Raw genomic sequence first — 27,443 nt, forward strand, 5'->3', positions numbered from 1 at the left:
CAAATATTTGTCACACTACATGTCATGATTGAGTCATTACCTTTATTTCTAGAACTTTCATTAAATGGAATCCTAATGTCCCACACTTTCATTAGTGATGATTCACAAGTGAAAGAAGCAAATGCCTTAAAAAAGGAAAACAAAATCCAAAAGTGTAAGAGTTTAAATAATTTAAAATATTCATAAATAGAGTATTTAATAAATCTCCAGTTCTTTTTAATTACCATCATCACTACCCACTCCTATTGTCACACCATGTCTAGTAATGCATTAAAATAGAAAATAACCTAACCTTTTGTCCTCTTTTTCACATTTCAAATTAGCTTTTGACCATTGATTAATGCATAACCACTTCTATATTTGATTGTTTGAGTAATGATATTGTCTAATCGTGCCACATTTGTCAATAGATAGGGAGGTGTTGCTTTACACATTTCTTGCAAGCACTATCATTAAAATTTTCTTTTAACTTTTTTCTAGAACACCAACTCTTATAAAGTAAAAAAAATTCCAACCTCCCACCTTTTTCTGTGGGAATGAATAAATTAAAATGTGTGTAAAATAAACATATAGCATAATCAATATCATGAAATTGCTAAAAGAATCACTAGTTCCCATTACATATATAAGTTAACAATAATTCGATTACATATACTAGTTATTTGTAATTTTTACTTTAGATGTAGATTCTGATTCATCTTACTTAATCTTATTTATTGTATATAATGAGACCGTTTGGTTTATAAAATGATATCTCGAGATTAAATATGTACTATTATGCATGGTTCATGAGATTGAATCTGATAACTTAATTCTAGATGAATAATCATGTGATAATTAGTTATAGTCACACTCTACAACTAAAGAATAAAAAATGTAGTAACTTAATACATGCAGCTAGCATTCTCATGATAGCATATGTTTAATATGACTATGATATGATTTACTATCATCATCAAATAGGAAATAATTACGGAGTATTAATTTATATAGAAAAATCATGATTGTATGTTGTGAAAGATATGCTATAAAAGCTTATGAATATAATAAGTGATAGTGCACTTGAATTCATCATCATATAGTTGGAAGGTTAAGACAGGTAGTGCCCAAAAATTGTGCTTCTGAAATTGAGCCTTCTTTCACAAGTTAAGACAATATTTTCATCAATTTAAGCGCCGCTCCATTTAACACGCATACTTATTATATTCAAAACAAAATATCAAGTGGTAATATAAAAACATTTATTAAAGATCAATTCAATACTGATGTGGTTTCATTCCATATTTTTTAAAATGATTCACTTCATATTTAAGTCTGATAATTCACATTTTTAGTATGTACAATGTAAATCTCAATTTTACCAAGGAATCAACGAGCTAGCAAAACATGTAAATGAGTAAATTTCACAGTGTAAAAGGTACCTTGTACCTAAAAGTAATTAAGACTTACCCCTACCTTTGAAAATGACTAAAAAAGCCAAATTATTGAAAAATCGACTAAATTTAGTCAAATTCTGATCAATTAGTATATTATAATTTGGATATTTGAAGGAAATTGTGTATAACGCGGAGCCAAAATCCATGATTATTTTTGTGAATTTTGTATATCACTCACAAAATCATTGATTTTAGTATAAAATAATATAGAATACTAGTATAAGATTGGCCAAAGTATTTTGGCTTCCAAATTATACATAATTTTCCCTAAATCTAAGTCAATATGGCAATTTAGAAAAATGTCGGAAGTATGATATAATTGGCTGATTCTAAAAATTACAATATTAACAAGAATTTAATGAAACTTCAAGATTTTTGTGATACTTTGCCATTTAAAAAACAAATTTGATATTTGAAATATATTTTTTGAGTAAGTTCAATAAATCTTTTACTGACAATAGACATTAGGACAAATGGACAATACGACATTAAAATACATGAATAGCCAATTCGCCATTAATGCTAACTATAAGTTGTTGTTTAGAGTGGTGTAATATTGAAATCTTGTAATTGGAACTTGCTGAAACAATAGTGTATTTTAGGTGTAAATGCTTTCATAATTTATTTGGATCTTGATTGAAAGATAAATGATCCCATCTTCATAAACTATTCGACCGAAAAACAATTAATTGTATATATTTCAAAATTATCCTCAAATTATGTAGTATAAATATGTATACCTACACTACACATTCAAACTTAATCACAAATATAAATGCATAGAATTAGGCTTGATAGTGAGAAAACTTGAAGTGGGGTTTGGGTAAAGATGTTGAATATATAATGATGACTTCAGTCGAAAAAGTAAAATAAATAAAGTAAATGGATTGGAAATTGGAGAGTAGCAGTTGAAAAAGATGATTGTGTCAACATTGAAATGATGGTGCATTACACCATCTTTAATTTCACGCCTTAGATTTCATATATTATGAATTCACTGCAGTGACTGCACAGCGGTGGATCCTCCCCACCAACAGCGGGTCCAGTTGTAACTGAGGATCGATTCACTCCACTGCCGGTTCATGAAAATTGAGGATAAATCAATGGTGGGTCCAAGTGAAATACGGGATCAATTAACCCTCTTAAAAGTCGGGGATTAATCGACTCTATAGTGCAGTGGCATAACCCATCATTTGAGACCGAGGTTCACTTCATCCACCATCTAGCACAACAATGACAACCACATTGTTTTTGTCTTCCAATTAAGTTTTTCAATATATATTTCAAGGCATAATTATATTTTCTGAATCAATGACTATAATATCATTGCAATCTACTCCCTCCGTTACATTTATTAAAATAGAACTATCTCTCTTAATTTTTTTTACTTTTTACTTTATCATTTTTCACACTTAATTTATAATATAATATTATATAAAATCTCGTACTGAAAAGAAAATACTCCACTTAGACGTGAAGAGGGAGTATATGAATACTATGGGAACAAATAACATAGTGAGAATAAGATTTAGAAATAAGATGATCAAAATCTTTGCCGTGTCAGAGCATTCCCAATGGAGGTGGCGAATTCTCGGCGATAAATCGCCGGTTATCGCCGAATTATCGCCGGCCATTGTGGCGAAGTCGGCGATAATTCGGCGATAATGTTGCCGTTGCTTCGCCGAGTGGCGTTCTAACGCCGGATTATCGCCGAGCGATCGCCGGCCACTGTGGCGACGCTCGGCGATAATCGGCGATAATTAAAATTTTTTTTTTTTTTTTTTGAACCCAACGGCTATTTTACATTCCACCCCTATAAATATTTCCTCCACTTCCTGCATCCAACACCTGCAGAGTACGCTGGGGCTCGATCCCGACGCCCCTCCGGCCCCTCCGTCTTAGATTTTTTTTTTTTAAATCTTTGTTTATTTGCGTTTTTTATTTGTAGTTTTTTTTTTCTCGTTGTATTATATTTTCCAATGATTAATACAACGATGAATTGTTCATTATTAGTCTATTTATTAAATACATTTGTAGGGAAAATTAAATAATATAAAAAATAATGATGTAAAAATGAAATGTTGAGTTAGGGAGAAATAAGGGAGAAATAAGGGAGAAACCAATGTAGCACTTGGCTAAAAACTGGGGATAAATTTTGGTGCTGATGTGGCGCTGATGTGGCAGGAGTTAGGGAGAAATAAGGGAGTTTTTAGGGAACTCCATTGGGAGTGCTCTCACGTGTTGTAACTTTTGTCACGTGGGCCAGCCCAATTTTTATAGACGAAGAAAGTGACAAAGGTGAATTGAAAAGGCTCTATGTATTGTTGCTATTTTGTTTGACAATTTTAGATAAATAGAACATCCCATTCCTATTTCCAAACTGCTTTTTGCCTTTGCTTTTTGTAGCGTCTCAATTCAATCTCTATACCATCTTTCATTGGTCAATTTCTTTCTGAGTTTAAACTGTTTCAAATAGTAACTTTAAGTCTCGCTTGATGATTTATGTTAAATCAATTTGAGTATGCTACTATGTTAAACATAATAGTCATTTTAGTTTACAATAGAAATCAGAAATCACTCATTAATCTAATTTGAATACCTCTATAGGATAGAATTCAATAGAAAACGAGAGAATAACTACTAACAAATATATAAGTACAGTAAAATTGTTCTATGAAGATACAGTCATACGAATAAAGACAATTATTTCTAATACCAACATAACTGAAACAGTAGAGAATGAGTTATTCACAATTTATTTTTATGGTAAAAGCATAATTATAAGACAAAGACATGTATCAATGATCTAAGTTCTTGTTTATTTGTAGACATCTAAAAAGTGGAATAGCTAATCCAAATATTTAAGACCACTTTTATTATTTTTAACATTTTGTTATTCGATTTCATCATCAATTTTAATTCACTTTTATAGCCGCACACGTAGAACGAAATTTGTAGATAAAATTTTGAAAATTTGTAATTGCAAGAAAATAAAGGATAGTGTAATATTTTAAAAATCTTATAGTGTGAAAAAATAGAGATAAATTTACTTTAAATTTTCAAAGTCCCTTTTCCTCACATTATAATACTTTTGAGTCGCTATGTCAGATAAATCAATTTTAGTTTTACAAATATATATATATCAATTACATACTTTATTAATTATGCAATAATTCTAAAACTAAGATTATTTTTCGTATGAGTAGAATAGTACTCTACTACCCTTATCCATCTAATTTATTCTTGTGATACATGTTGTAAACTATTCCTAAGTAGTATGCTGCGGAAACCAAGAAAAAAGAATGTTTTGTTATCATATCAAATAAAGGTGTGGAAGAAGGTGATTATTACACTTTTAATTTAACATATAGTAACATACTTATGTAAAATATTTTATTGGGAAAATGAGTAGAGTTTTATCTCTACAATATAAAGAAATATTTTGTAATTAGCTCTTATTATCATTGGTACTAGAGCAAGATCTACCTTTATCTCTCTCTCACACACACACATAGTGAGAGTGGTGAGTTTTTGAGCAGAAGGAAATGGTGGTCACCTTTTGGTGCGTGCCCACTATGTGTTTATAAAATAGAGGTCACATGCTTCATTTTGTCTTGTTTTGTGTAACCCTTTCACAAACATACTATAGCCATAGCCCATAAGTCATGGGTCACACACACAATTATTTTATACTATTTCAATTTATTAGTATAATAGAGTTAAATAAGTAGAAAGACATTCTCCTGCAACGCATGCAAATATACTTGAGAAGAAGACAGAGGCGTGATTAGACCCACAACATAAAACAACATCCAACACATAATTCTTTGGATTTTTTTCTTTTAAATCTTTGTCCCTCTACTTCAATTAGTGCTATATGTATATAAATATATCAGTTTCACAACCTTCCATTTGAAATGTGACAAAATTTCTCCATTGTCCCATCCTTTTCATTCATTCCTTCATTCAGCTTTTCGTTTATTTTATATATTTTTTTATTTATCTCTCGTGTAGTTTTGTGGATGTCTTGCATCTCTGTTTGGCGACAAACCTAAGAAAATAACGATAATTTTTAATTAAGCTAGCTAGTAGCTAGTGCTCGAATATTTACTAAAATTATAAGGTAAATTCCTTACAAAAATAAATGCTCTAGAGTATATGTTATAAGGCTCTAGCCCATTTTAATTCCCATTTATTTCAAATATTTGGCCCAAGACTTACAGCCCAAAAACTAAACTATGGGACCAAGCTTCGCGCTCCGTCTCTTATTGAATAAATATAAAATAATCTTAAAAAATTTAGAATTCGAATTGACCCGACAGGTTAGCCTGAAACCGGAAGGATCAAAGTTGAAAATTCTCAACCCAGATAGCCAGTATACAAATAGCTCAACAACCGAAATGGATTGACCCAAACTTGAACGAGTTGGCCATTTAACATTCCAAACTTCAATCACTATTTTCTCTGTATCTCTTGCACTTTATTAATTGTGTATTAAATCTAGCATTGTTTTAAAAATTGTTATTTTAAAAAGACAGAAAGAGTGTTAGTGTTATTTTATCCAATGTTTAAATTTCATTGTTTAAATTTTGTTCATGAAGTCTTTACACTAGTAGTACTATTTTTTATTCCATAAATTCCGATTCTAATATATTTGAAATATCTGTTTCCATATTTCATGCGTACTTAAAATTAATATCTTCTGGGATTTTCTTCTTATCTTATAAACCTATCACTACACACATCGCAATTAGGTTTAGCCATCATCGTCCATCATGACGGCGAAGAACGACAAGAAGCGCGGCGCCAAGAATTGCCCGCGTCGGAGATCGGGGAAGTTCAGTGATTCAGACATCAACCACTCTACCACTGGGCCACCTCCTCGTGAGAGTTTGGCAATGATCAAACTCGAAAAACAGGTGTCCGCTTTGCGTCTGTTCGCTTCGAGTCTCGAAAGCCTATATTGGCAATGGAAGGGAGCATATGATAAAATTTTACAATTAATCAAAATCCAAGAGACTATTGTGCGGAAAGAGAGAAATTTCAGTCACAGTGTACCTGAGGAAGAGATGGTAAAATTGGCATTAGAGGTACTTACAATGATGTGTGATAAACAGGACTCGGACACGGACACGGACACCGACACGGACACGATGGCATCGATGATGATTGCAATGATAGATAAAGGAGTTGATGATCTTTCTGAGAAAGGGAATAAAAGTGTTAGTCATGATTGATCATTAGCCGTTGCCAGATTTCAATTACTCATGGATTTACTATTTTCTTACTTGTTTTTTTTTTTGTGGTGATGAATCGATATTATATTTTCAATATCAACACATTTATTCATAATTTACACCATACATAATTTGCTTTGCTATACTATGGTACTACTGTATATGCTACGCAGCAGCTAATTTTGATCCGTTGAGCAGGGAAGCATCCTGCTCGCGCGATGCTTCCCACAGTCGTGGCTCGATTGCCAATTTCCGCAGCTCCGTTAGACCTTGCTCCACTGCATTCATAATCATCATTTCATAAAATGATACTCCACATGGCTATGGAATGCGCAGAAGATGGTGAAACTCACCGTCAAAGGCATCATGCGATGTTGGTGGTTGCCCACTGCGGCTGATCCACAACTTGAGTCTCTTCTTAGCTATCTCTTCCTCTATACCATAAGCTTCGGCTCTTCTCCAAAAATACATAAGCCATGCCTGTAATTCTCCAAAAGTACATAAGTGAATGCAGGATAGCACTACTTCTCAAAATGACGAGTGAAATACAAGGAAAACCAGACGGACAAACAAACCTCTTTGAAGAGTACGTCCTCGGATTCCTCTGCACTCAGTTCTGTATTATTAAAGCAATAATGGGGAAAGTTTATATGTTATTAATCATCGATCAACAACATCACAACTTATAAAAACTTAACAGTGAACGCATAACAAGGGATCGTAGGAGCTTACCAAATGCTTCCATATACTTCGGATCAATTGGTGACCTCAAATCTGCCAAATCAGAAAGGTTTAGAAAAATGGTGAAATTAAAAGAAAAGTAAACAAGGTTTTTCAGTGCTCTCGTTAGATGTATGATCGCGCTGGCTTTAAGTAAGATTATCAGTAAACCAATTGTTATCATGCTTTATAAGCTGCAGAAAGCAACCCTGACAAACAAGTATATGGCCAGCTTCACAAAGATAATATTTCCAGTACTAGTCAAATTTGACGAGGCACAATTGCCAGATTCGATTATGCACCAGATCTAGTTTTAAGATAGAAAATACAGGTTTGGATGAAATCCTGAATTTAAAAATTGAAGCACTCATCTGAGAACAACAAAAGAGTCTTTAAACAATTAGAACCGTAAATAACAGATACTAACAACAAACCTGGAATTGAAGTCCTAGTGGAGTTATGTCGTCTTTGTTGAGCAAATGCAAGAACAACAGAATCTTCAACCTAGATGATAATAATTAAAAAAAAGATCAATGATGATTCACATTTGGAAGAAAACTGAAATTGCAAAATTGCAAAGTCTTCTCGGGGAAAAAATTTACTCCACATTTCATGAAACAACTTATTCTGGAATGTTCTTAGCATATTTAAAAAAAGAGTGTGAAATCAAACTGCTGACTAATAAAGAGTCCAGTAAAAAAAATGCAAGTACTGGCAACTTTTGAAATGGAAACCTTCAAAGAAGCAAGTTCTCTTAAGCCCATTTCAACTGCTAGCGTGCTCTCAATGTTTCCTTCTCCAGTAAGATCGAAATCTTCAACAAGTTTGCTTCTTTGTGAGTTGTTATCACCTGCACAGCATCAGACAGGAACAAGCTGATAATTCCAAAGTAGGAAACACCTACAAAATCTTGGCTTGGATTGCTTTTATAGGTCACAAGTAGGAAATCAGCAAGAGATTACTAGCCTTTCTTCCAGCTATCTTGCTTAGCCTTTTGTCCAGCAGATAGAACAATCTCCAAAGGGAGAGGTGCAAATGACGACCAGTATTCATGCTTGGACGCAGCAATATCAGGACAGATGCCTGTTTGAATGGAAGAATGAAAGGAAACAATTAATACTTCGTAATCAACTGTAAGTTTTTGGCTTATATTTTTACAAAGAAAGTGCTAGCTAAGAATTTTAAGATTATCAATAATACTAAAACTTTACATATTCCTCTTTTCTGAGGGTTTGTTTCCCTAAAGTAATGTCGAAACAGTCTAGGTTCCGAATTCAGCTTAGCTATTTGTCGTGATATGCCTATAACCATAGGACATAATAGGAGAAGTATATACTCCCTCTGTCCGCGAATGGGAGTCCCGTTTTTCCATTTTAGTCCGTCCGCGAATAGGAGTCCCGGTTCACTTTTACCATAAATGGTAATAAGGTCCCACCTTCCACTTACTCATTCCACTCACATTTCATTTCAAACTAATATATACATATGGGACCCCTACTCTACTAACTTTTTTTTAACCCACTTTTCTTAACATTTCTTAAAACTCGTGCCGCCATGAAATGGGACTCCTAATGGTGGATGGAGGGAGTAGAAAAGAGATGAACACATATATTCAGTTACCAAATTGAGAAGCTAAGCCCCAATATCTAGCCAGCCAGCACCTTTTAAGAACAACTTCTTCCTGCAAATGTAAAATTTAGGAAAGATCAGCAAATGTCAAATTTAAAAAAATCTGCAGGGACCAGTTTTACTTCTCATATAGTAGCCACCAACCATTTCATGTTGGGTCAGAACCATTCTTTGTGTCATTGAGCGAAGAGCTTTAACTTCAGATTCGGTTCCACGCAGTTGTTCAACAACAGCCGCAGAGTCTTTCTTGGCGAGCTGAATGAGTAATGGTGTAACATCTGTAAAAAGCAGTACGCTGGACAAGCGTTTCTAAACAAGTCTAAATTAACCCTTCTCACCATAATATCAGATTGCAATGTTGACACTTGCGCATCATCTTTTGCACGCATAACCTCTTGAAGAGCAGCCTAGATCAATTTCAGAACAAACAATAAATTCTAAAGGTATGACCATAGCCATTTCTACTCAATTTGTCTTTAGGGGACAAAACAGTCCATATAATGAGACTAAAGTCAAGTGGAGACAATAAAAAATCAGCAACCTCTCTTTGGCGCAATGCTGCTTCCTTTCTGCAAATTTTTAAATTTTTTAATATTACTCCTAGTATATTCAGAATCGAGAAAAAGAGAAAACAATGGAGGTTTTTGTTATTTATATATAATTATATACCTGCTCAAAAGTTTAGCTTCCAAAGAAACTCCTTGTCCAAGAGAAGCTACCTGAAGAGTACATGTGATATGTCAAGATACTCAATACGAAAACTATAAAATACAACAGGAAGTCATTCTAATTTGTCTGAAATAAATACAGACTGAAACAGAGGGATGATCGGTTGGTTTTGGATTTTATTTCGAGAAAAGTTCAAGAGATTTCAACTATTAGAGCATATTATGAATGAGCAGCCATAGCCCCAAACTGGCTGCTGGAGAAATCAATGCAGGAATCTTAGGATGCAGGAGTTTCCCAAATTGGCCCTTGGAATAAACAAAAGTTACCACACGATAAAAAGCTCCATGTCTTCATTCTAGATTGCCCCAGGAAAATGGCCATATTGGTGTACTATGTAGTTCATCAAATTTCTGAAGAGCAATATTTATACTTACTAGAAAAGAGTAAGGATAAAGAAGATCGAAAATATGGAATGTATATAGATCAGCTTTTTAAATTGGTAATTCTTGTCTGACTGAGCTAGAAACAAATTGTACCAGAAAACTGGTAGATTCTTAAAGAAAGCTGAAAGAAACTGGTGACCTAACACCTACAGTTTGAGAGTGTAGAGCCAATGAAGGCAAAGAAGATTTCTTTCAAGGTTGCTATACTTTCCTCTTCAGTTCTCATAAAGCAGGTAACTATAATAGTGTTAACTTTCATTGTGGGAGTTAGCTGTGAACTTTGTTGATTCAGTGTGGAGGGGTGGGTCATGTAAATGGACACAAACAAGACACGGAGCATAACAAGACAATCACATACATATTTTGCAAAGAGTTGCTTGCAATAAAAGCAAATGGATAGGAGAATGCATCACCTGTTTCTCAAGCTCCTTAACTCTTGCTTCAGCAGCTTCACAACTCCCCTCTGCAAGTCTGAGCTGTAAAATCAGAATCAGAAAAAAAAAAAAAAAAAAACATCAGTTAGATGGTTGCATTTGTGAATAAGAGAAATGCTGGGAATAAAACCAAACAGACCTTCTCAGCAATATTTTCATTTTCCTCTTGCAGCATATCAAGCTGTTAAGAAGTAATATTAGTTTGAATACAACCTAAAAAACCCAGCTTCTTTAAGATCTATACTGCTAAAGCGTGAGCATGTGAACATACTTCGTCACGAAGTGCAGAAGATGCGCGCACATCTCCCTTATCTCTAAGACTTAGTTGTCCTAAATCTGGTGAGAACCTGCAATTAATATTTTTACACACTACACATCAGTTCATATCAAATTAACTTCACGTGCCATGATATAAGGATTCTATGCAAGCAATGGAAAATATATTGATGCATAAATAGATGATTTATGCACTAAACTGTAGATTTAAGTTGCTAATTCAACTGTCGGAATGATGTAAGCTATGATATTGTCATGCAAGGACGAAGTTAATGATCCAAATTTTTTCGAAAGGATAATATTTTCCAATTGAAATCCAGGAACTAGCAACGAACGAAAGCATCTAAAGACGAATTCTGAGTACTTCTTTTCTCTCTGCCGGCTGCTAGGAGGATCAATTGGCGGAATAGGTGCAGGACTCTTCACAGAAGGCCTACTAGGAGGCATAGCTGACATTGACGATCTTCCTGCTGAAGTTGATCGGGGCGGTTGAACTTCCAACGAGTCACGAGTGACCTAATAAACAAATGTTTCATTTCAAACAGTCACAGGAAAGCAATTAGAATCAAATTATGGCTCCTTCCTCAACAAAATATCACAGATCTCGCATTCAAGTAATTTTTCCACATTCCTCAATGATTCAATACAATTAAGACGATTAAGCAATCAAACCGCTACCGACATTGCTAACACCATAAACTTAATTGAGATGCAGTTAAAAAAGCACAAAATAAAAGCTGAAACGATTCAATTTTTCAAAACAAAATACCGCATCGGAAGAGGATCTAGCAATCTTAGGAAACGGAACCAGCAGCTTGACAGTCGGCCTGGAGAGGGAGAGGGGGAGAGGAGGATTGAATCGGAGTCCTGAATCGCCGTCGTCATCGTAATCCTCGTCGTCCGCGGCTTGCGACGCCATGACCTGAGCCAGGCGCTGCGCCGCGGCTTTGGCGGCGAAGTTCTGAGTGCGCTTGACGCTCGAAATGCCGCTCGCTGACGACGATCGAGAGTGGTGCGCACGCGCCGGCGACGAGGCGCCGGACTCGCTGCTCCATTGGCGCGTCTTCTCCATTTTTTCGCTGCTGCTGCTGTAAACACTGAATCAAAAATTGGAAATGAGAGTGTGCGTGCTTAGCTTAGATCTTCCCCTCCATTGAAGCAATGGCCGTGTTTTTTGGTGTCGGAGAGATTTATGGAGATTTCTGATATGATTATGTAATTGCATTACGTCACTAATCACATTGATTAGCTCATAAATAGTAGTTACTACTATTTGTTAATCATCTGAATTTACGAATATCGACTTTTTCTATAAGGGACATTGTTTTTATCCAAAAATAAATGTACAAGTCAACGTACCATTACTACATAACATTACCACGTCAATTTTTGCCTACACATAGCATCAACAGCCTACTTGGTAGGATGGAAAGGAATGAGAACTACTCCGCCGGCGAATCATCATCCCCCGAAGTCGGCTGTGCACCTATACCAAGTTGAGAGCTCTGAGGGCTGAAACTTGGCCAAGAGTCATTTTTGAAAGGTCAGCCATCGTGGTGACCAGGTACATGGATATTAGGGTGTGCGAGCCCATGCCCGTGCCGGAGCCCGAGCCCTCGCCCGCCTGGCTTGATTCGCCGCGGCCTATCCCTCTCCCTCTCCCCCTCGCTCTAGCCGCCTTCGCCGCCTTGTTCCCTTGCGGCCGACGTCGTGTACCGGAAGAAGACCCCCCTGCATCATCGGTTGGCGTGCCCTCACGTGAGGTGTTGCCTTCGCCGCCATCACTAGACGAGTAGTGGCCACGCGTCGTGTGCTTCGTGCGTTTCGCGCTTGACGTGACACCGCCAGCCCACCTTTCAAGGTGGTGGACTTGCGACCAAACATCGACAAACTTGAAATCTTTACCGATGTCATCTTTGAAGACCCGCAACTCCGCTCTCAGAATGTCAGCTCCACTGGCTACGCTCTGATAATTCGCCTCTTCTGCCCTGTATATCGCGCAAAAATTTTTGACATCTCTGTCGCATCGGTCCCAATGACTGCGGAGCATCTTCACGTTGCGGGCAACGGTCTTCTTCGGCCTTCGTGCATTGTAAACTTCGGTGACTTTTTGCCAAAAACACTTGTTGGTTTGTTGATTACCGACGACAGGATCGTACGAGACGCTGATCCAAGCGTCGTACAGAACCAACGTCTTGTCTTGGCTGTATGGATGACGGGTGCCGTCTCCCACAACCTCTTCCTCCGCTTCCTCCTCGGCATTGACGCCGAGCCTGAGGCTGATCCTGCCAGAGCCGGAGCCTCCACCTATTGGCCAGTCGGGCAAAGTGCGTTCAGGCGCCAAAAAATTCTCCGGAATTTGGGATAATCCCGGCGATTGCCCGTACCTCTGGGGAGGGGGGAGGGACGATAGTATGCATCCACATCAAAATATGGTGTTTGGTACGCTGGCGGAGTGGTCGAGGCTTGGGTGCCCGGCGACGAACCTGGAGTACCCAAACAGTTGTACATGCTCGCCCAATCATCGAACGAGTTTAAGTCGAACCCGCCGGAGCGCCGCCGGAGCCGCTGGAGTTTCCATTGCCGGACATTTTTTCAACAATTTGAGAGTAGTGTTTGTGTGTAAAATGGAAGAGGAATGAGAGTAGTGTTTGTGTGTAAAATGGTGAATGGAGTATATTTATAGAATAATAAAAGAAAAAAAAATTAAAAATTCGACCGTTTGATTTGTTTTTTTATTAAATTCGAATTTTTCTAATTTATATAAAAAAAATTATTACGTCATAATTCCGACGCCCACTCGCGGGCCGGCGAGTGGGTGTCACGCCATGCTCCAGCGAGCGCCACGTAGGCGCGCGTGTCGTCTCGCCAGCTCGAGGCCGGCCTCGCCGGCACGCGTCGCGCGACGAGATGTCTCGTCTCGTCGAGACGAGACGAGTTTCGCAACGCTGTCTCGATGCTGGCTCGTCTCGTCGAGACGAGACCGAGCCAGCATCGAGTCAACGATGCGGATGCTCTGAAATAGAAGTGGGAATGGAATGACAATTCTATTCCGTTCTTATGCTTGTGGTAAGCATAAGGAATGCAAAAGGAATGAAATTGTTATTCCTTGATTAATTCCATTCCTATGTTTGATATCTACAAATTAATATAGAAATGGAATAGAATGAAATATGAATAATTAATATGTTGATTCTACCAAAAAAAGGACTACACACATTTCACACACTACACACACTGCACACACTATACACATTTTACACACTGCACACACTACACACACTTAACACATTTCATACACTACACACATTTCATACACTACCCACACTACACACACTACACACATTTCACACACTATACTACACACATTTCACACACTGCACACACTTCACACATTTTCACACACTTCACACACTTCACACACTACACACTTTACACATATTTCACACATTTCACACACTACACACATTTCACACACTACACACACTTCACACACTACTCACATTAAACACATTTCAAGCATCCTATTTTTCACACACTACAAACACTACTCACATTTAACACATTTAAAGCATCCTATTTTTGAATTTGTGTACGGTGTGCATTGTGTGTAGTGTGTGAAATGTGTGTAGTGTGTGTATTGTGTGAAATGTGTGAAGTGTGTGCAGTGTGTGAAATGTGTGTAGTGTGTGAAATGTGTGAAATATGTGTAAAGTGTGTAGTGTGTGAAGTGTGTGAAAATGTGTGAAGTGTGTGCAGTGTGTGAAATGTGTGAAATATGTGTAGTGTGTGAAGTGTATGTAGTGTGTGAAATGTGTGTAGTGCGTGTAGTATGTGAAATTTGTGTAGTATGTAAAGTGTGTGAAGTGTGTGAAATGTGTGTAGTGCGTGTAGTATGTGAAATGTGTGTAGTGTGTAAAGTGTGTGAAATTTGTGAAGTGTGTGTAGTGTGTGAAATGTGTGAAGTGTGTGTAGTGTGTAAAGTGTGTGAAATTTGTGAAGTGTGTGTAGTGTGTGAAATGTGTGAAGTGTGTGTAGTGTGTAAAGTGTGTGAAATTTGTGAAGTGTGTGTAGTGTGTGAAATGTGTGAAGTGTGTGAAATTTGTGAAGTGTGTGAAATTTGTGAAGTGTGTGCAGTGCGTGTAGTGTGTGAAATATGTGTAGTGTGTGAAATGTGTGAAGTGTGTGCAGTGCGTGTAGTGTGTGAAATATGTGTAGTGTGTGAAATATGTGAAGTGCGTGTAGTGTGTGAAATGTGTGTAGTATGTAAAGTGTATGAAATTTGTGAAGTGTGTGTAGTGTGTGAAGTGTGTGTGGTGTGTGAAATGTGTGAAGTGTGTGTGTGTGGATTTTTCAATTATTAATAAATTTTAAATTTTAATTTTATTGTAAAATTGTGATGATATTAAATTTAAATGTAATATAAAATGATATATTATATAATTTTATTAAATTTTAAAATAAGAAAAAAAGGAAAATGGAATAGTCATTCCTTAGCTAAATGGATGGAATGGGTATTCCCATGTGGAATGAAATGACCATTCCAAAAGGAATGATGATTCCTAACAAAAATATTTACCAAGCAAAGGAATGGAATGAAGGTAGAAATGTTATTTCATTCCTCCATTCCATTCCATCGTACCAAGAAGGGCCTAAGTAAATGGTTTAAATTTACTTATCACTTTCTCTTAATATTTTATTAAAAAAAACTCTTCCAAAATTAGGATTCATTATTCTAGATGAAAGGATGGGGTTAATTGTTGCAAAGAGAATACTTCTTTTTATCCAAATATAGATGAAATTGATTTTTTGAGTTACAAAATGATTACTTTTTTCTTCAAAGTTTGCCGACATTAGGTTGTTTTGTTTGGTCAATATGCTTGATTGGAATTGTGTAAAGTTCATTTATTAATATTTGACCAAGTTTTGAACAAAGTCTAAGCGTACAATTTAACACTTCGATCCTCTAAATCACTCAATAATCGAATATAGTATATTTATAATTCAAATTCAATAAATATAATTCACTCAATAATCCAATATACTTATGTTCCAAATCCAATAATAAATGTTAAGTGATCGTCACATTTTCATTTGGAAAATACAATCAGAAATAATCATTACATACTTGAACGAGTGATATATATTGTACAAACTCAAAATTAAATAACACAGCTTCAACATAGTTTCCATACATTATCAACACATTATAAAATTTTAATATTTTAATATTAACACAATATTAACACAACATCATCTGTTAATATTTTTCAATAATCCAGATCATAATTTCGAATTTGTACGATATTTAGAGTTTTCATTTGATCACGTCCTCTTATTATTATTTTTATTTAATTTTAAATTAAATTACATAAAATTTGGGCTTTGATTAATACACACGCATTGGGCCTAACATATGCGGCCCATAAAACAGTAGCCCGTTTAAAAATCCCTCTTCTTCTCCACCTTTCTTCCTTATCTCAGATTCTCACTCCTCTCTCTCTCTCACACACACACTCACACTCACACATGGCAACAGAGCATCAGCAGCCGGACGCCCAAATCCCCCCCTCCCCACTCCCCTCCACCGCCGCCTCCGCCCCATTAGACCCCCCTCCACTCGACAACCCCACCACCGCCGCCGCCGCCGCCACATCCAACCCCCCCAAACGCCAGCGCCGCCCCAGCGTCCGCCTCGGCGAGATCGGCGGCGACCCGCCCTACGACGCCGCCCCTCGCCGCCCCACTAAAACCTCCACCTGGCGCTTCCACAAAGATCCCTCCCTCGCCGCCAAAACCTCCAAGACCCGACCTTTAACCAACCTCGTCAACGGCGCCGCCGCCGCCGCCGACAATTTCCACGATTCGCTCGAAATCGCCGAGAATTTCAACGATTTCGGCCACCGCAAGCCCAAAGTGAAGAAGCCCGCGAAAAGGGCACGCACCAATTGGAACAAATTCGACCCCTCCGCCGCCCACAACGGCGGCGGAATTGGAATTGAGAGCACGAGCTTCCTCCCCGAAGAGAACGATAACAGTAACGACGAATTTCGTGAATTCGAGGGTGAGGGTTCGGAAAGCCCTAATTTGAAAGACCAGCAGCAGAGCCCGATCAATTCCGCGGAGAATATGGGATTGCAGTTTTGGGATCAACACAGAAGGGGGAATCGGGCTGAAATCAACGGGAATGAGGTGAATTCGCCGGAGAAGAACAATGGGGGGAGTAATTTAGGGGTGAGGGAATGGTTAGTCGGATTAGGGCTAGGCAGATACGCGCCGGTTTTCGAGATACACGAGGTAGACGACGACGTATTGCCTATGTTAACATTGGAGGATCTAAAGGATATGGGGATTAATGCGGTGGGTTCGAGGAGGAAAATGTATTCCTCCATTCTCAAACTAAGAAAAGGCTTTTCCTGATTTTGTGATGTATGGATAGTAGTTTGTCTACTTTTTTTGTGCTGTATGGATTGGTTTTTTCTTACAATATTAACAACTTGAGCAATAATGATATATAATTATGTGGTGAACTAGTTTGCTGTTTGTTGTTCTGTGCCTAGTTTGTGTTGCTGATATACAAGATTAGAGCTTTCAGACTTGCTTAGTGAATAAATCATTAAGGTTTGATTTGGCGAATGCTAATAGGATTTGCGATTCTAATGGTTTGAGTGCTGAGTTGTTTATACTTCTGACTTCTGATCTAGCTACCTTTTTGTTTTCACCTTAAAGATTCTTAACTAGGATTTCATTTAGCTGTAGGATTTGCATCTTTAATGGTTTCTCCTTGGTGTTATTGCGTGTTTTATTTCGGTTATAGATGGGGTAAGGCTGATATGAAGTTGTCGTTTTCTGCATATGAATCAATATTAAATGAGCCTGAATTGTTATGTAGGAATGTATTGATGTTGAGATTTGGAAGGTTGTTGGGATCACTGATGTTGAAAATTTGGAATGTTTGTTATGCTTCTGACTTCTGATCGTGCTATCTTTTGTTTTCAGATTAGTAGGATTTGATTTAGCTGTGGGATTTGCAACTTTAATGGTTTTTCCTTGGTGTTATTGTGTCTTTTATTTCGGTTAAAAATTGGGTAAGGCTGATCTGAAGTTGTCGTTTCCTGCATATGAATCGATATTAAATGAGCCTGAATTGCTAGATAGGAATGTATCGATGCTGAAATTTGGAAGGTTGTTGGGATCACCGATGCTGAAATGGAATGTGTGTTGAGCTGTTTATGCTGCTGACTTCTGATCTTGCTATCTTTTGTTTTCACCTTTAAGATTCTTAACTAGGATTGATTTGGTGAAAGCTATAGGATTTGCAACTCTAATGATTTTTCCATTGTTGCGGCTTTATTTCAGTTGACAATGGGGTAAGGCTGATCTTAAGCTGTCGTTTTTCTGCATATCGGTCGATATTGTTACTTGTGAATAATTAATGAGCCTTGGTAGGAATGTATCGATGTTCAAATTTGGATGGTTGTTGGGAACACCGATGTTTTGTAAGATAGAAATCGTTAAGGTTTGATTTGGTGAAAGCTAATAGGATTTGCAACTTATGGTTTTATTGAACTGTTTATAGTATACTTTGACTTCTGATCTAGCAATCTCTTGTTTTCGCCTTTAAGATTCTTAACTACGTCTAGGATTTGACTTGGTGAAAGCTATAGGATTTGCAAGTTGCAACTCTAATGTGTTTTACTATCGATTAACGAAATTTTAGCTTACTTTAGGAAGATCTAGAGCAAAGCTTGGTAGAATGATGGTTCTTCTGTAAAGCAACTGGACTGAAATAGGTAGAGCTTAGAATCACTTATTGATTGCAATGCCAATTTGGTTAATTTAAATTGAGCCATTTGAGTTTTTAGCCCTGACCTTTTTGTCGTCGGCAGAGATGTTGTATGTGAATAAGGTAGAGCCATGTTGCCATGATTTCGTTTACTTGCATCTTAGTTAGTGAATAACTTTGTTGTTGCGCAGTCTGTGCTTTCTTGAACTTGTTTGCCGTTTCTATTCTCTAAGGCCGGCCGGTATTACCTTACAACGAGTTCTTGGAGTATCTAGAAATGCAAGTATACCATTTTAAGGACTTGGTAGTTTTGTATTTCTGCATTTTGCTTGGATTGTATGATCTATTTGGACATGAGATAATAGTGCTTATAATGTTGCCGTGGATATTAGTATGCTTTCACCAATTTCTACTTATGTTGAAGAATTGGGTGGAATTGTTTGCATTTTGTTATAGATGGAATTACTTCTTTTTATGACTGATGTAAAGAGGATGGATATTTCTCTTCCAACAACTTAGCTGTTGATGTCATTTTTCTCCTTCATTGCATCAATCTGTAGTTTGGATTAGTGTTGGTGTTGGCCAGAAACCGGTGGTTACGGATTCACGGAAGGGCGAATTTCATCCAAAACGGAACTTTGGTGTTGGCCAGAAACCGGTGGTTACGGATTCACGGAAGGGCGAATTTCATCCAAAACGGAACCTTAGACTAAGTTATAATTTTTGTCGTTTTCTCGTCTCTTTTCGTTGGAGATGAAATTTGGTGAAAACATAAACATGAAATACACACACTGGAACAAACAAGGTGTTGGATTAAAGACAAGAAGTTACATTAGTCCATTTAATGCAACACGCAAAACTATAATCAAATTGGCCAAGAGATTTAATGAAAATCCAAAGCCAACAAAAGTTGCATCTTGCAACAGCCCAACATCTTTTACAGGGATGGGGTTTTCTTCTTCTTCTTCAGTGGGAGCACCCATTCTTCATTGGTATTGTACTATTGGAATAGAAAATAATAGTAATTTAAAGAGAAAAATGAGAAGAAAAAGGAAAAAAAGTACTTTGATGGATCATTTAAAGTTAAAATCGAGCACGGAGTCAAGTCGGGTCAGATTGGGTCGGGTCGAATATTTAATTAGAGGGGTCGGATCTAGCATAGTGAAGCACCATAATGTGATGAATAGTTGAGGAATTAGGAATCAAAGTGATGAAATCTCTTGGTCTACTCCAAATGTTATCTCTTACATGTTCCAATGTCAACATAGGTAAAAGCCTTTGTCCTTTGCATCTTATCTCTATCTGCAAAAAATACAATCAATTATATTTACCAATTACTAAGCATAATTGAAAACACATATAGTCATTATAATGACTATATTATACACATGTCACTTCTCAAATGAATAGCCAAATTTGTTGTCTTAATACCCGCCCCGCAACAGGGATTGCCTGATACACGTGTCGGGTAAACCTTACCTGAGGGATTGCCCGATACACGTGTCGGGTAGACCTTACCTGACATTGTGGGTACCCGTACCCGACACATCCTTAATACTACTTAATTGATTACTATCATGTTCAAGAAGCGATAATCACATCCAATACTATTATTAACAACAAATGTAACAATACCTATACAATTTAGACATATAACCCTACCTATATCCAATGCATTTTTCCACCATCACTAAATCTCTCTACACTTAATTTAATCATTTTACAAGGGACCCATTTAGACTTTGCTCCTAAGCCTAAATCATTATACCTTTAGACTTCATTTTGTTTGATGTCATTCTATAATAGAATGCATCATTTCTCATTATTTATGTTTTTGTATTTGTACATTGTACAACATATCATCTTAATTATACTAATAGGAAGAATATATATAAATAAAAAAGATGATGGATCATTTTTCATTTCTATATATCTTCCTTTTTACATAGTTTACCTAACTTGTAGGAGTATATGTGATAGCTATGAATTCTCAATATAATACTAGTATATATCTTCTCTTTCATGCAAGTCTCCTTCACATTGCTTTCTTCAACCACAAAACCTATATCATTAGGGTATACAACTTCGATTTCCATAACAATTAATGAAGAGGGATACTTTTCAAAATTGATTACTAAATATATAGATAAGGAATATCTAAGACTCATGTTAATCCCTAATTAACACTCTTGTTAATTACATTCGTCACGTGACAAAACTATTGAGTAAAAGTAAGTGATTCAAACGTATTGTCACGTGGAATGTATAGTCTCAATTACAATTGTAGAAATATTATATATCTTCATTATCTTTTTATACAGTTTGAAGCTACATACATTACGTGACAATTTTTCCATGCCACTAATTTTTTAATGCAAAACTATTATAAATACCTATATTAATTATTTTGAACATTCCCTCCACACATTCTTTATCATTGTTTATCACCTTTAATTATAATGAAAGTGCAGCACTTAATTCGATGGCTACTTTAAAAGCACAATAAATTTGGAAAGAAAATAAAGGACCTACAATTGGCTGAGGTGAGACCAACGCAAGCATGACGAAATCAAACCATAACCCATGCAACAATATTGATCTTCACATTTGATTTTTCCAATATTAATAATTTCAAATTCATATTAAATGTTTGTTCATTTTTGCTCAATATCCACAATTACCACGTAATGATGATCCTAATACAATATCAGAACCCTATTTTCGTTTTCTAATTATTAACCTCACCTAAAATTATAGGGTTATATAATAACATGAAGTCTTAGACAAGACAAAAAATTAATTTATCTAACCATTTGATATTGAATGGGTCCATTGAGATCTCCCTTTAAGATTTTTCCCATTGTCATTAATATCAATGTTTGTTGTCACGTATTGTAAATACTCCTAATCAATCATATGGTATTTAAAACAAATCACTTCAAGATGTCACTTAAGCCTTGAAAAGTAGTAGTTTGATTTCATCGTACCACATTACTCCAAGATTTCCCCCCCTTTATGTTGAGAGAGAGAGAGAGAGAGATGCCCTATTCTTGATTTTCATGCAGATTCCAAACTATAATTTGGTGGTATATTAATATTCCTAACCACTTATAATCTCAATGATTGGCCACTAAGTTGCATAGTGTCTAAAAAAGTTTTTTGGCCAAGCCACCTCTATAAATAGAACTAAACATCTAAGTACAAATTAGTGAAAAAAATGATCAAGGGAAAAGGAAAGGTTGATTTAGGAAAATATAGATACACTAGAATGAATATTATTTCATATGCAAAAAGATCTTAAATTGATAGTAACACTCTTGTCAATTACATCCGAATATTTTTTTTGGGACTCTTTTATTTGCTTCCAAGAGACAATTATTTAAAAATAAAACCAACAAGTAACTAATCGATGTATGTAAAAGCAGCACGTATATATAGTTGTACCTAACATAATTTTATTTGAAAAATGTTAAATTAGAATTATGTTGGTTGTACATCTAGCTGTTTAGAATATAGATTAGGTAATAATAAGATTACCTAAATTACTTCATTATATGAAGTCCGATGTGCATACAGATCCTAATCATAAAAGGATTGACCTAATTATAAATTAATCAATGATAAAAATTTAGATGAAATGAACTATAATTGAAGTGTTTAAAATTGTGGTACTATGTTAGGCACTGACGTTGGCATGTTAGGCTAATTTTAGTTTAGGGAGGCAAATTAATCTTCGTTCGGCTACTTAAAAAAAATACTTACTCTCTCCATTAGTCATATTTGATGTGGGTACGAGTTTTAAGAAATGTAAAGAATAGTGAGTTGGAAAAATTTAGTTGAATATAAAGCCTATTTTTTTTTATTAGTTTTATACTAAAATGTGAGTGAAGTGCATTAGTGGAATCTGAGACTACTTACAATTTATGGTAAAAGGAAAATGTGACTCTTATTGTGGGACGAAGGAGTATTATTTATAGACTTAGTCAATCACGTCTTTAATTTTTTTACATATGTACACGTCACGTCAATAAATTCAGACACGATAAATAAAAATAATTCCAAAGGTAAGATAGGAATGACCAAATTTTCATTAGATTTGATGATATTTTTCACAATTTACTCTAGTTTATATGTCTTGATTGCATGTGAAGATGAGTGGAATAAGGGATGGATAATCAATGGAGTTGTCACCTTCTTGAAAACAAAATGAAGTAGAGAAGATAATATATATATATGTGTGGGAGTTTATTATAAAGGTGACAAGTTGTTTTACTTAACTTCAACCCTAAATCTCAAATCCTCTTAACTAACTCTCTAATTAACCATCCTCTAATAACGGGATTAAGCCAATACCAACAGAAAACAGACCTAAGACACATACTCCATACCTACTTATGATGTTATCCTTTCCTTGAGATTAGGTTATGTTGTTTGCATCATCTTATTCCCACCAACCATTCACACATATAAAGGCTGAATAAACTAGTCTAATTAAAGATGAAGCATAGCTAATTACCTCTGATTCATTATCCAAGCTAAGCTTTTTAACAAGGTATTTTATCACCACTCGAATCGTCATCCTCCCATCCCTAATTAAGAGCACAAACAAAAAACAAAATTGTAATATTATATATTAAGTCATTAGTCATTAAATTTACACTCTTTGTAAAAAATTTAAACTGATTACTTGATTCTCAAGTAGCTCTTGGATATCTGGGGAAGAAATGGCTCACTTTCCCTGAAAAAGCAGCGTGGTAAGTGGCAGACCCAGAACCTAAAACGGAGGACGAAACATAAAGGGAACTAGCTAGATCATCTGATGGGTCGACCACTAAATATACAACTAAACATGATGATTTCGAAAGTAGGGACAACTAAAAAAATAAAATAGAAATCAACGACATGATCAGTGGTGGATCCAGAATCTGAAAATCGAGGTAGAACCTAAAATAAAAACTAGCAAGACCCTCCTTATGGGTCGCCGCCCCACTCGCCCCATGATGATCGTCAAAAGTAGGGACACCAAAAATAAAAATAGAAATCTTCATTATAATCAGTGACGGATCCAAAACCTTGAAATCGAGGACATAACCTAAGAGAAAACTAGCTAGACCCTCCTCACGGGCCGGGCGCCTCCTCCCGCTCCCTAAATGCGTAGCCGAACATGATGATGTCGAAAATATCGAAAAAAATACACACAAAAAAAAATCATCAACAAGAAATCTTAATAAATACTCAATACTCACTGATTTTGCGATGCTTGAAGCATAAACCACACGCCCGAATGCGGCCTCCTCGGCGGCGCCACCACCACGAAATCCGGCCGCGGCCCGAAATTCACAACGGGCCGAGGAGGCCGAAATTTGGGCCTCATTTGTGAGTGGCTGCTGCTGCTGCTACTAGGCATGAGGTCAAGCTCCACGAGGCCCGAGCCCGGCCCGTTATTCTTCCCGAGATCTTGCCTTCCGATGCTGAGCTGCAACCACTCTTCCTCCTCCCTTGATTCGCTATCCTCCGCCATTTCACAAACAAGATCGGATCCTACTACGCTGAAGAAGCCATAACCCTCGCCGCCGCAAAACCGAGCCGAAAACATGTTCGTGTCACGGCCCGATCAAGGCTCATCTCCATCGAGGGTTTTGAGGTGTTAGGGAATCTAAGGAGATGCAGATTCCCATCTACAACAAGATTTTTTTAGATTTTATTTTTGGTTGTTTTTTTCTTTTGTATGGTTTGTGTATATATATGGTGGAAAATAAATTGATCAGTGGAGAGAATAGAACTTATAAATCTCACTTTCCATTAATTCTCTTTGTTTGGAAGGTTATGGAGGGGTGGGGTGGTAGATAGATGGTGGGCAGTCAGTTACATATGATAGTATTCTTTATGTCCCACAAAAGATGTCACACTTGTGGGATGAGATTTTAGGAGGTCTTATTTTATATGCTAGGTTGAAAGAAAAAATATACTAATATTTATATTATTATGAGAGAGAACTTTTTCTAAAAATGGAAATATGACATCTTTAGTGGGACAAACTAAAAAGGAAAGCGAGACTTCTTTTTATGGGACGGAGGGAGTAATATATAATAATTAATGATATAACGTTAGAAAATAAACATAGATAATCACAAATATAAATGAGATGAACATAAAGAATTATTTACCCAATTTATTTATCTACAACGATATATCAAATCAGAGATTTCAAGATGATTTTACAACGAGGAAATACTTTTATTATAAGCACAATAGATAATCCTAATTTTGATCACATTAGAAAAACATATCTCACTACAAGGAAACAAATTGATAGAAGATTTTGATCACAATAAGAAATATATCTTGCTACAAGGATATTTTAGGCTCCAAAATTAACATGTACATTCATCTATATTTTTTGAATTCTATTGGAAAATTATTAGAAGGCCAACAATATGCTTCCTTTGATCAGGATGAAATGTCACACACTTTGATTCAGCGCAAATTTTAAAATATAATATAAAGATTTTGGATGAAAAATGTTAAGTGAAATGTGAGATTTATTTATACAATATTATAACAAAATAAGATATTTAGAGGTGGGCAATAAAAAATGAAAATATAGGATATTTAATAGGAGTAGCAGTTTAAGGAAGTATAATCTTTTTATAAACTTTTATTTTATTTTTTAATAGAGTAAAGGCCAAAATTGGTCCTGAACATATGACCATTTTATTCTTTTGGTCATAAACTTTATCTTTTGGATTTTTTGGTCCTGCACATATGAGAATTTGATCATTTTGGTCATCCGTCAATAGTTCCGTTAAAAACTTAACGGTCAACGGATTTAATCCGATTTTGACCAAATTTAACAGAGAATTATAATTTTAAGTCACTAATTATTCTCTAATTATTTATTTAAATATTATTTTAAAATTAGAATTAAATAAATAATGTTAAAAAAAAAATGGAATACAATCAGTCTCTTTCTCTCTCAATCACTGAATTCTCTCAACACACCAACACTAAAACGTCTCTCTCTCTCTCAACGATTCACTCACTAACCGGCGAATCGGCTGGTACGTATTTGACTCTAACTTCCGTTGCTACGGCAACCCTCGCGACTGTTAGTGGAAGTTCGAGAAGAGGAAGAAGGATCTACACAGGCATGGAGCTCCTCCGGATGAAGACAATTCCGGCCCTTCGACTCAAAATCTGCCTCCTCCGACTGGAAATCGACAGCTACCACCACTTCCCTCTCAAAATCGATCCCTTTGCTGAAAGTCGAAGAGGAAGACTCGTACCGCATAACTAGGGTTTGAGAGGAAGAGGTTTGAGAATAAGCAAGCGGAAGGAAGAAGAGATTAGATGAGGAAGAAAAACGAAGATGAAACGCAAGTGAAATCGCGATAGATGCTGAACCCTAGAATATTTATAAAAATTATTCAATTCTAATTTTAAAAGAATATTTAAATAAATAATTAGGTAGTTAATTAGGGTGGAAAAAATCATAATTCTCGGTTAAATTTGGTCAAAATCGGATTAAATCAGTTGACCGTTAAGTTTTTAACGGAACTATTGATGGAGGACCAAAATGATCAAATTTTCATATGTGCAGGACCAAAAAATCCAAAAGATAAAGTTTAGGACCAAAAAAGTAAAATAGCCATATATTCAGGACCAATTTTGGTCTTTACTCTTTTTAATATAATAATTTTATGAATAAGATAAAATACACGTTCCAGCTTGTTTTGTAATGGAGGTTTTTCCATCCAACAACTTTAGGGCATGTTCCAAGAATCAAAATTTACATTACAAGCAACTCTTTTTTCAGATATCATAAAAAGGGCCCTTTTTACTTTTTAGCTTCTTTAATATTTATACATGGACTGGACATAATGACATTTTCACGCATTTCCACGCCTCTTATTCATATTAGTTATTAAAAAATTACTCCATCCGTCAGCGAATAGGAGTCCCGGTTGAGTTGGGTGCTGGTTTTAAAAAAAGTTTGAGTGTAATAATTAAAGTGTGTGATAGTGGAATGTGGGATCCATTTATATTAGGCAAAACACATTCTTAGGTCCTTATATTTTAATCAAAATGTTCATTAGGTCCTCGTACAATTTTTTGGTTTTAATAGGTCCTTATACCTTTCTCATAAATTTCATCACATCCTCGTACAATTTTTTCGTTTTAGTAAGTCCTTATACTTTGATTATAACTTTTATTAGGTCCTTATACAATTTTTTATTTTAAAATATCTTTTACTTTTATCTTTATAGACTATGCTAAGTTAAATAATGGAATATTAAAAAGTTCATTAAGTTTAATTAAATTTAGATTATTATCCAAGATAAATGTAAAAAAGTCCCTAAAATAAAAGATTGTACAAGGACCTAATGAAAGTAATGATAAAAGTATAAGGACCTACTAAAACGAAAAATTGTACGAGGACTTGATAAAAATATTGTGAAAAGTATAAGGACTTATTGAAACGAAAAAATTGTACAAGGACCTAATGAACATTTTGACTAAAGTATAAGGACCTAAGAATGTGTTTTGCCTTTATATTATTATTTGCTTTATTCTTTGGAATAATAAAATCTAACATTAAGAGAGAGAGTGAGAAATTGCAATCAAAATGGATTAAAATTAATTGCAGCTTCTAAATTAAGGGAACAATGGGGTCATTTTTTATACTCCTAAGATAAAATGTCTAATCGAGACTCCTAATGGCGGACGGATAAAAATGGCCAACCGGAACTCCTATTCGTGGACGGAGGGAGTATTTTTTTTGTCAGAACTTTGTCACTATATAGCTCGACTGA

General features: G+C 35.8%; 3 protein-coding genes across 4 annotated transcripts; 1 reads left to right on the plus strand and 2 right to left on the minus strand.

Annotated features, from left to right (window-relative positions):
* Positions 1–6,087: 6,087 nt before the first annotated feature.
* On the minus strand, positions 6,088–12,044 carry LOC125210774 (coiled-coil domain-containing protein SCD2). 2 transcript variants are annotated; one of them, XM_048110360.2, is made up of 19 exons: positions 11,614–12,044; positions 11,209–11,360; positions 10,840–10,915; positions 10,708–10,749; positions 10,548–10,610; positions 9,692–9,741; positions 9,564–9,591; positions 9,361–9,429; positions 9,167–9,277; positions 9,014–9,074; positions 8,360–8,476; positions 8,128–8,243; positions 7,828–7,897; positions 7,406–7,447; positions 7,249–7,289; positions 7,027–7,153; positions 6,725–6,951; positions 6,535–6,638; positions 6,088–6,394 (listed from the first exon to the last, which is right to left on the minus strand). In XM_048110360.2, exons 1-17 carry the CDS (start codon positions 11,914–11,916, stop codon positions 6,839–6,841), a joined length of 1,581 nt encoding a protein of 526 aa, XP_047966317.1. In that variant the 5' UTR covers positions 11,917–12,044; the 3' UTR covers positions 6,088–6,394; positions 6,535–6,638; positions 6,725–6,838. The 2 variants fall into 2 exon arrangements, with proteins under 2 accessions (XP_047966317.1, XP_088925462.1); XM_089069336.1 differs by having other exon boundaries at positions 6,495–6,638.
* A 4,295-nt stretch (positions 12,045–16,339) lies between these two features.
* LOC125217124 (uncharacterized) lies at positions 16,340–17,374 on the plus strand. The gene has a single exon (XM_048118951.2). It carries the CDS (start codon positions 16,374–16,376, stop codon positions 17,262–17,264), a length of 891 nt encoding a protein of 296 aa, XP_047974908.1. The 5' UTR covers positions 16,340–16,373; the 3' UTR covers positions 17,265–17,374.
* Positions 17,375–19,422: 2,048 nt separating this feature from the next.
* LOC125217125 (RING finger protein) lies at positions 19,423–24,413 on the minus strand. Its single transcript, XM_048118954.2, has 4 exons — positions 23,877–24,413; positions 23,318–23,368; positions 23,147–23,219; positions 19,423–19,932 (listed from the first exon to the last, which is right to left on the minus strand). The coding sequence occupies exons 1-4, from the start codon at positions 24,224–24,226 to the stop codon at positions 19,765–19,767; spliced, it is 642 nt and encodes a 213-aa protein (XP_047974911.1). The 5' UTR covers positions 24,227–24,413; the 3' UTR covers positions 19,423–19,764.
* Positions 24,414–27,443: the final 3,030 nt, after the last annotated feature.

Source organism: Salvia hispanica, chromosome 3 (assembly GCF_029641045.1).
Source record: "Salvia hispanica isolate PSC_SH4W2 chromosome 3, Shi_PSC_v1, whole genome shotgun sequence".
In the NCBI taxonomy this organism is placed as follows: domain Eukaryota; kingdom Viridiplantae; phylum Streptophyta; class Magnoliopsida; order Lamiales; family Lamiaceae; genus Salvia; species Salvia hispanica.

Bases quoted from the DNA above. Each gene is read 5' to 3' on its own strand.
- LOC125210774 (XM_048110360.2), bottom strand. From the start codon at position 11,916: ATGGAGAAGACGCGCCAATGGAGCAGCGAGTCCGGCGCCTCGTCGCCG. The intron at 9,742-10,547 runs GTGATGCATTCT...TGTACTCTTCAG, and splicing joins TTAAGGAGCTTGAGAAACAG to GTAGCTTCTCTTGGACAAGG. The intron at 9,075-9,166 runs GTTGGTGGCTAC...TTACATTTGCAG, and splicing joins TTCTGACCCAACATGAAATG to GAAGAAGTTGTTCTTAAAAG.
- LOC125217124 (XM_048118951.2), top strand. From the start codon at position 16,374: ATGGCAACAGAGCATCAGCAGCCGGACGCCCAAATCCCCCCCTCCCCA.
- LOC125217125 (XM_048118954.2), bottom strand. From the start codon at position 24,226: ATGTTTTCGGCTCGGTTTTGCGGCGGCGAGGGTTATGGCTTCTTCAGC. The intron at 23,369-23,876 runs GTGAGTATTGAG...CTGCTTTTTCAG, and splicing joins CTTCAAGCATCGCAAAATCA to GGAAAGTGAGCCATTTCTTC. The intron at 23,220-23,317 runs GTAATCAGTTTA...GCTCTTAATTAG, and splicing joins AAGAGCTACTTGAGAATCAA to GGATGGGAGGATGACGATTC.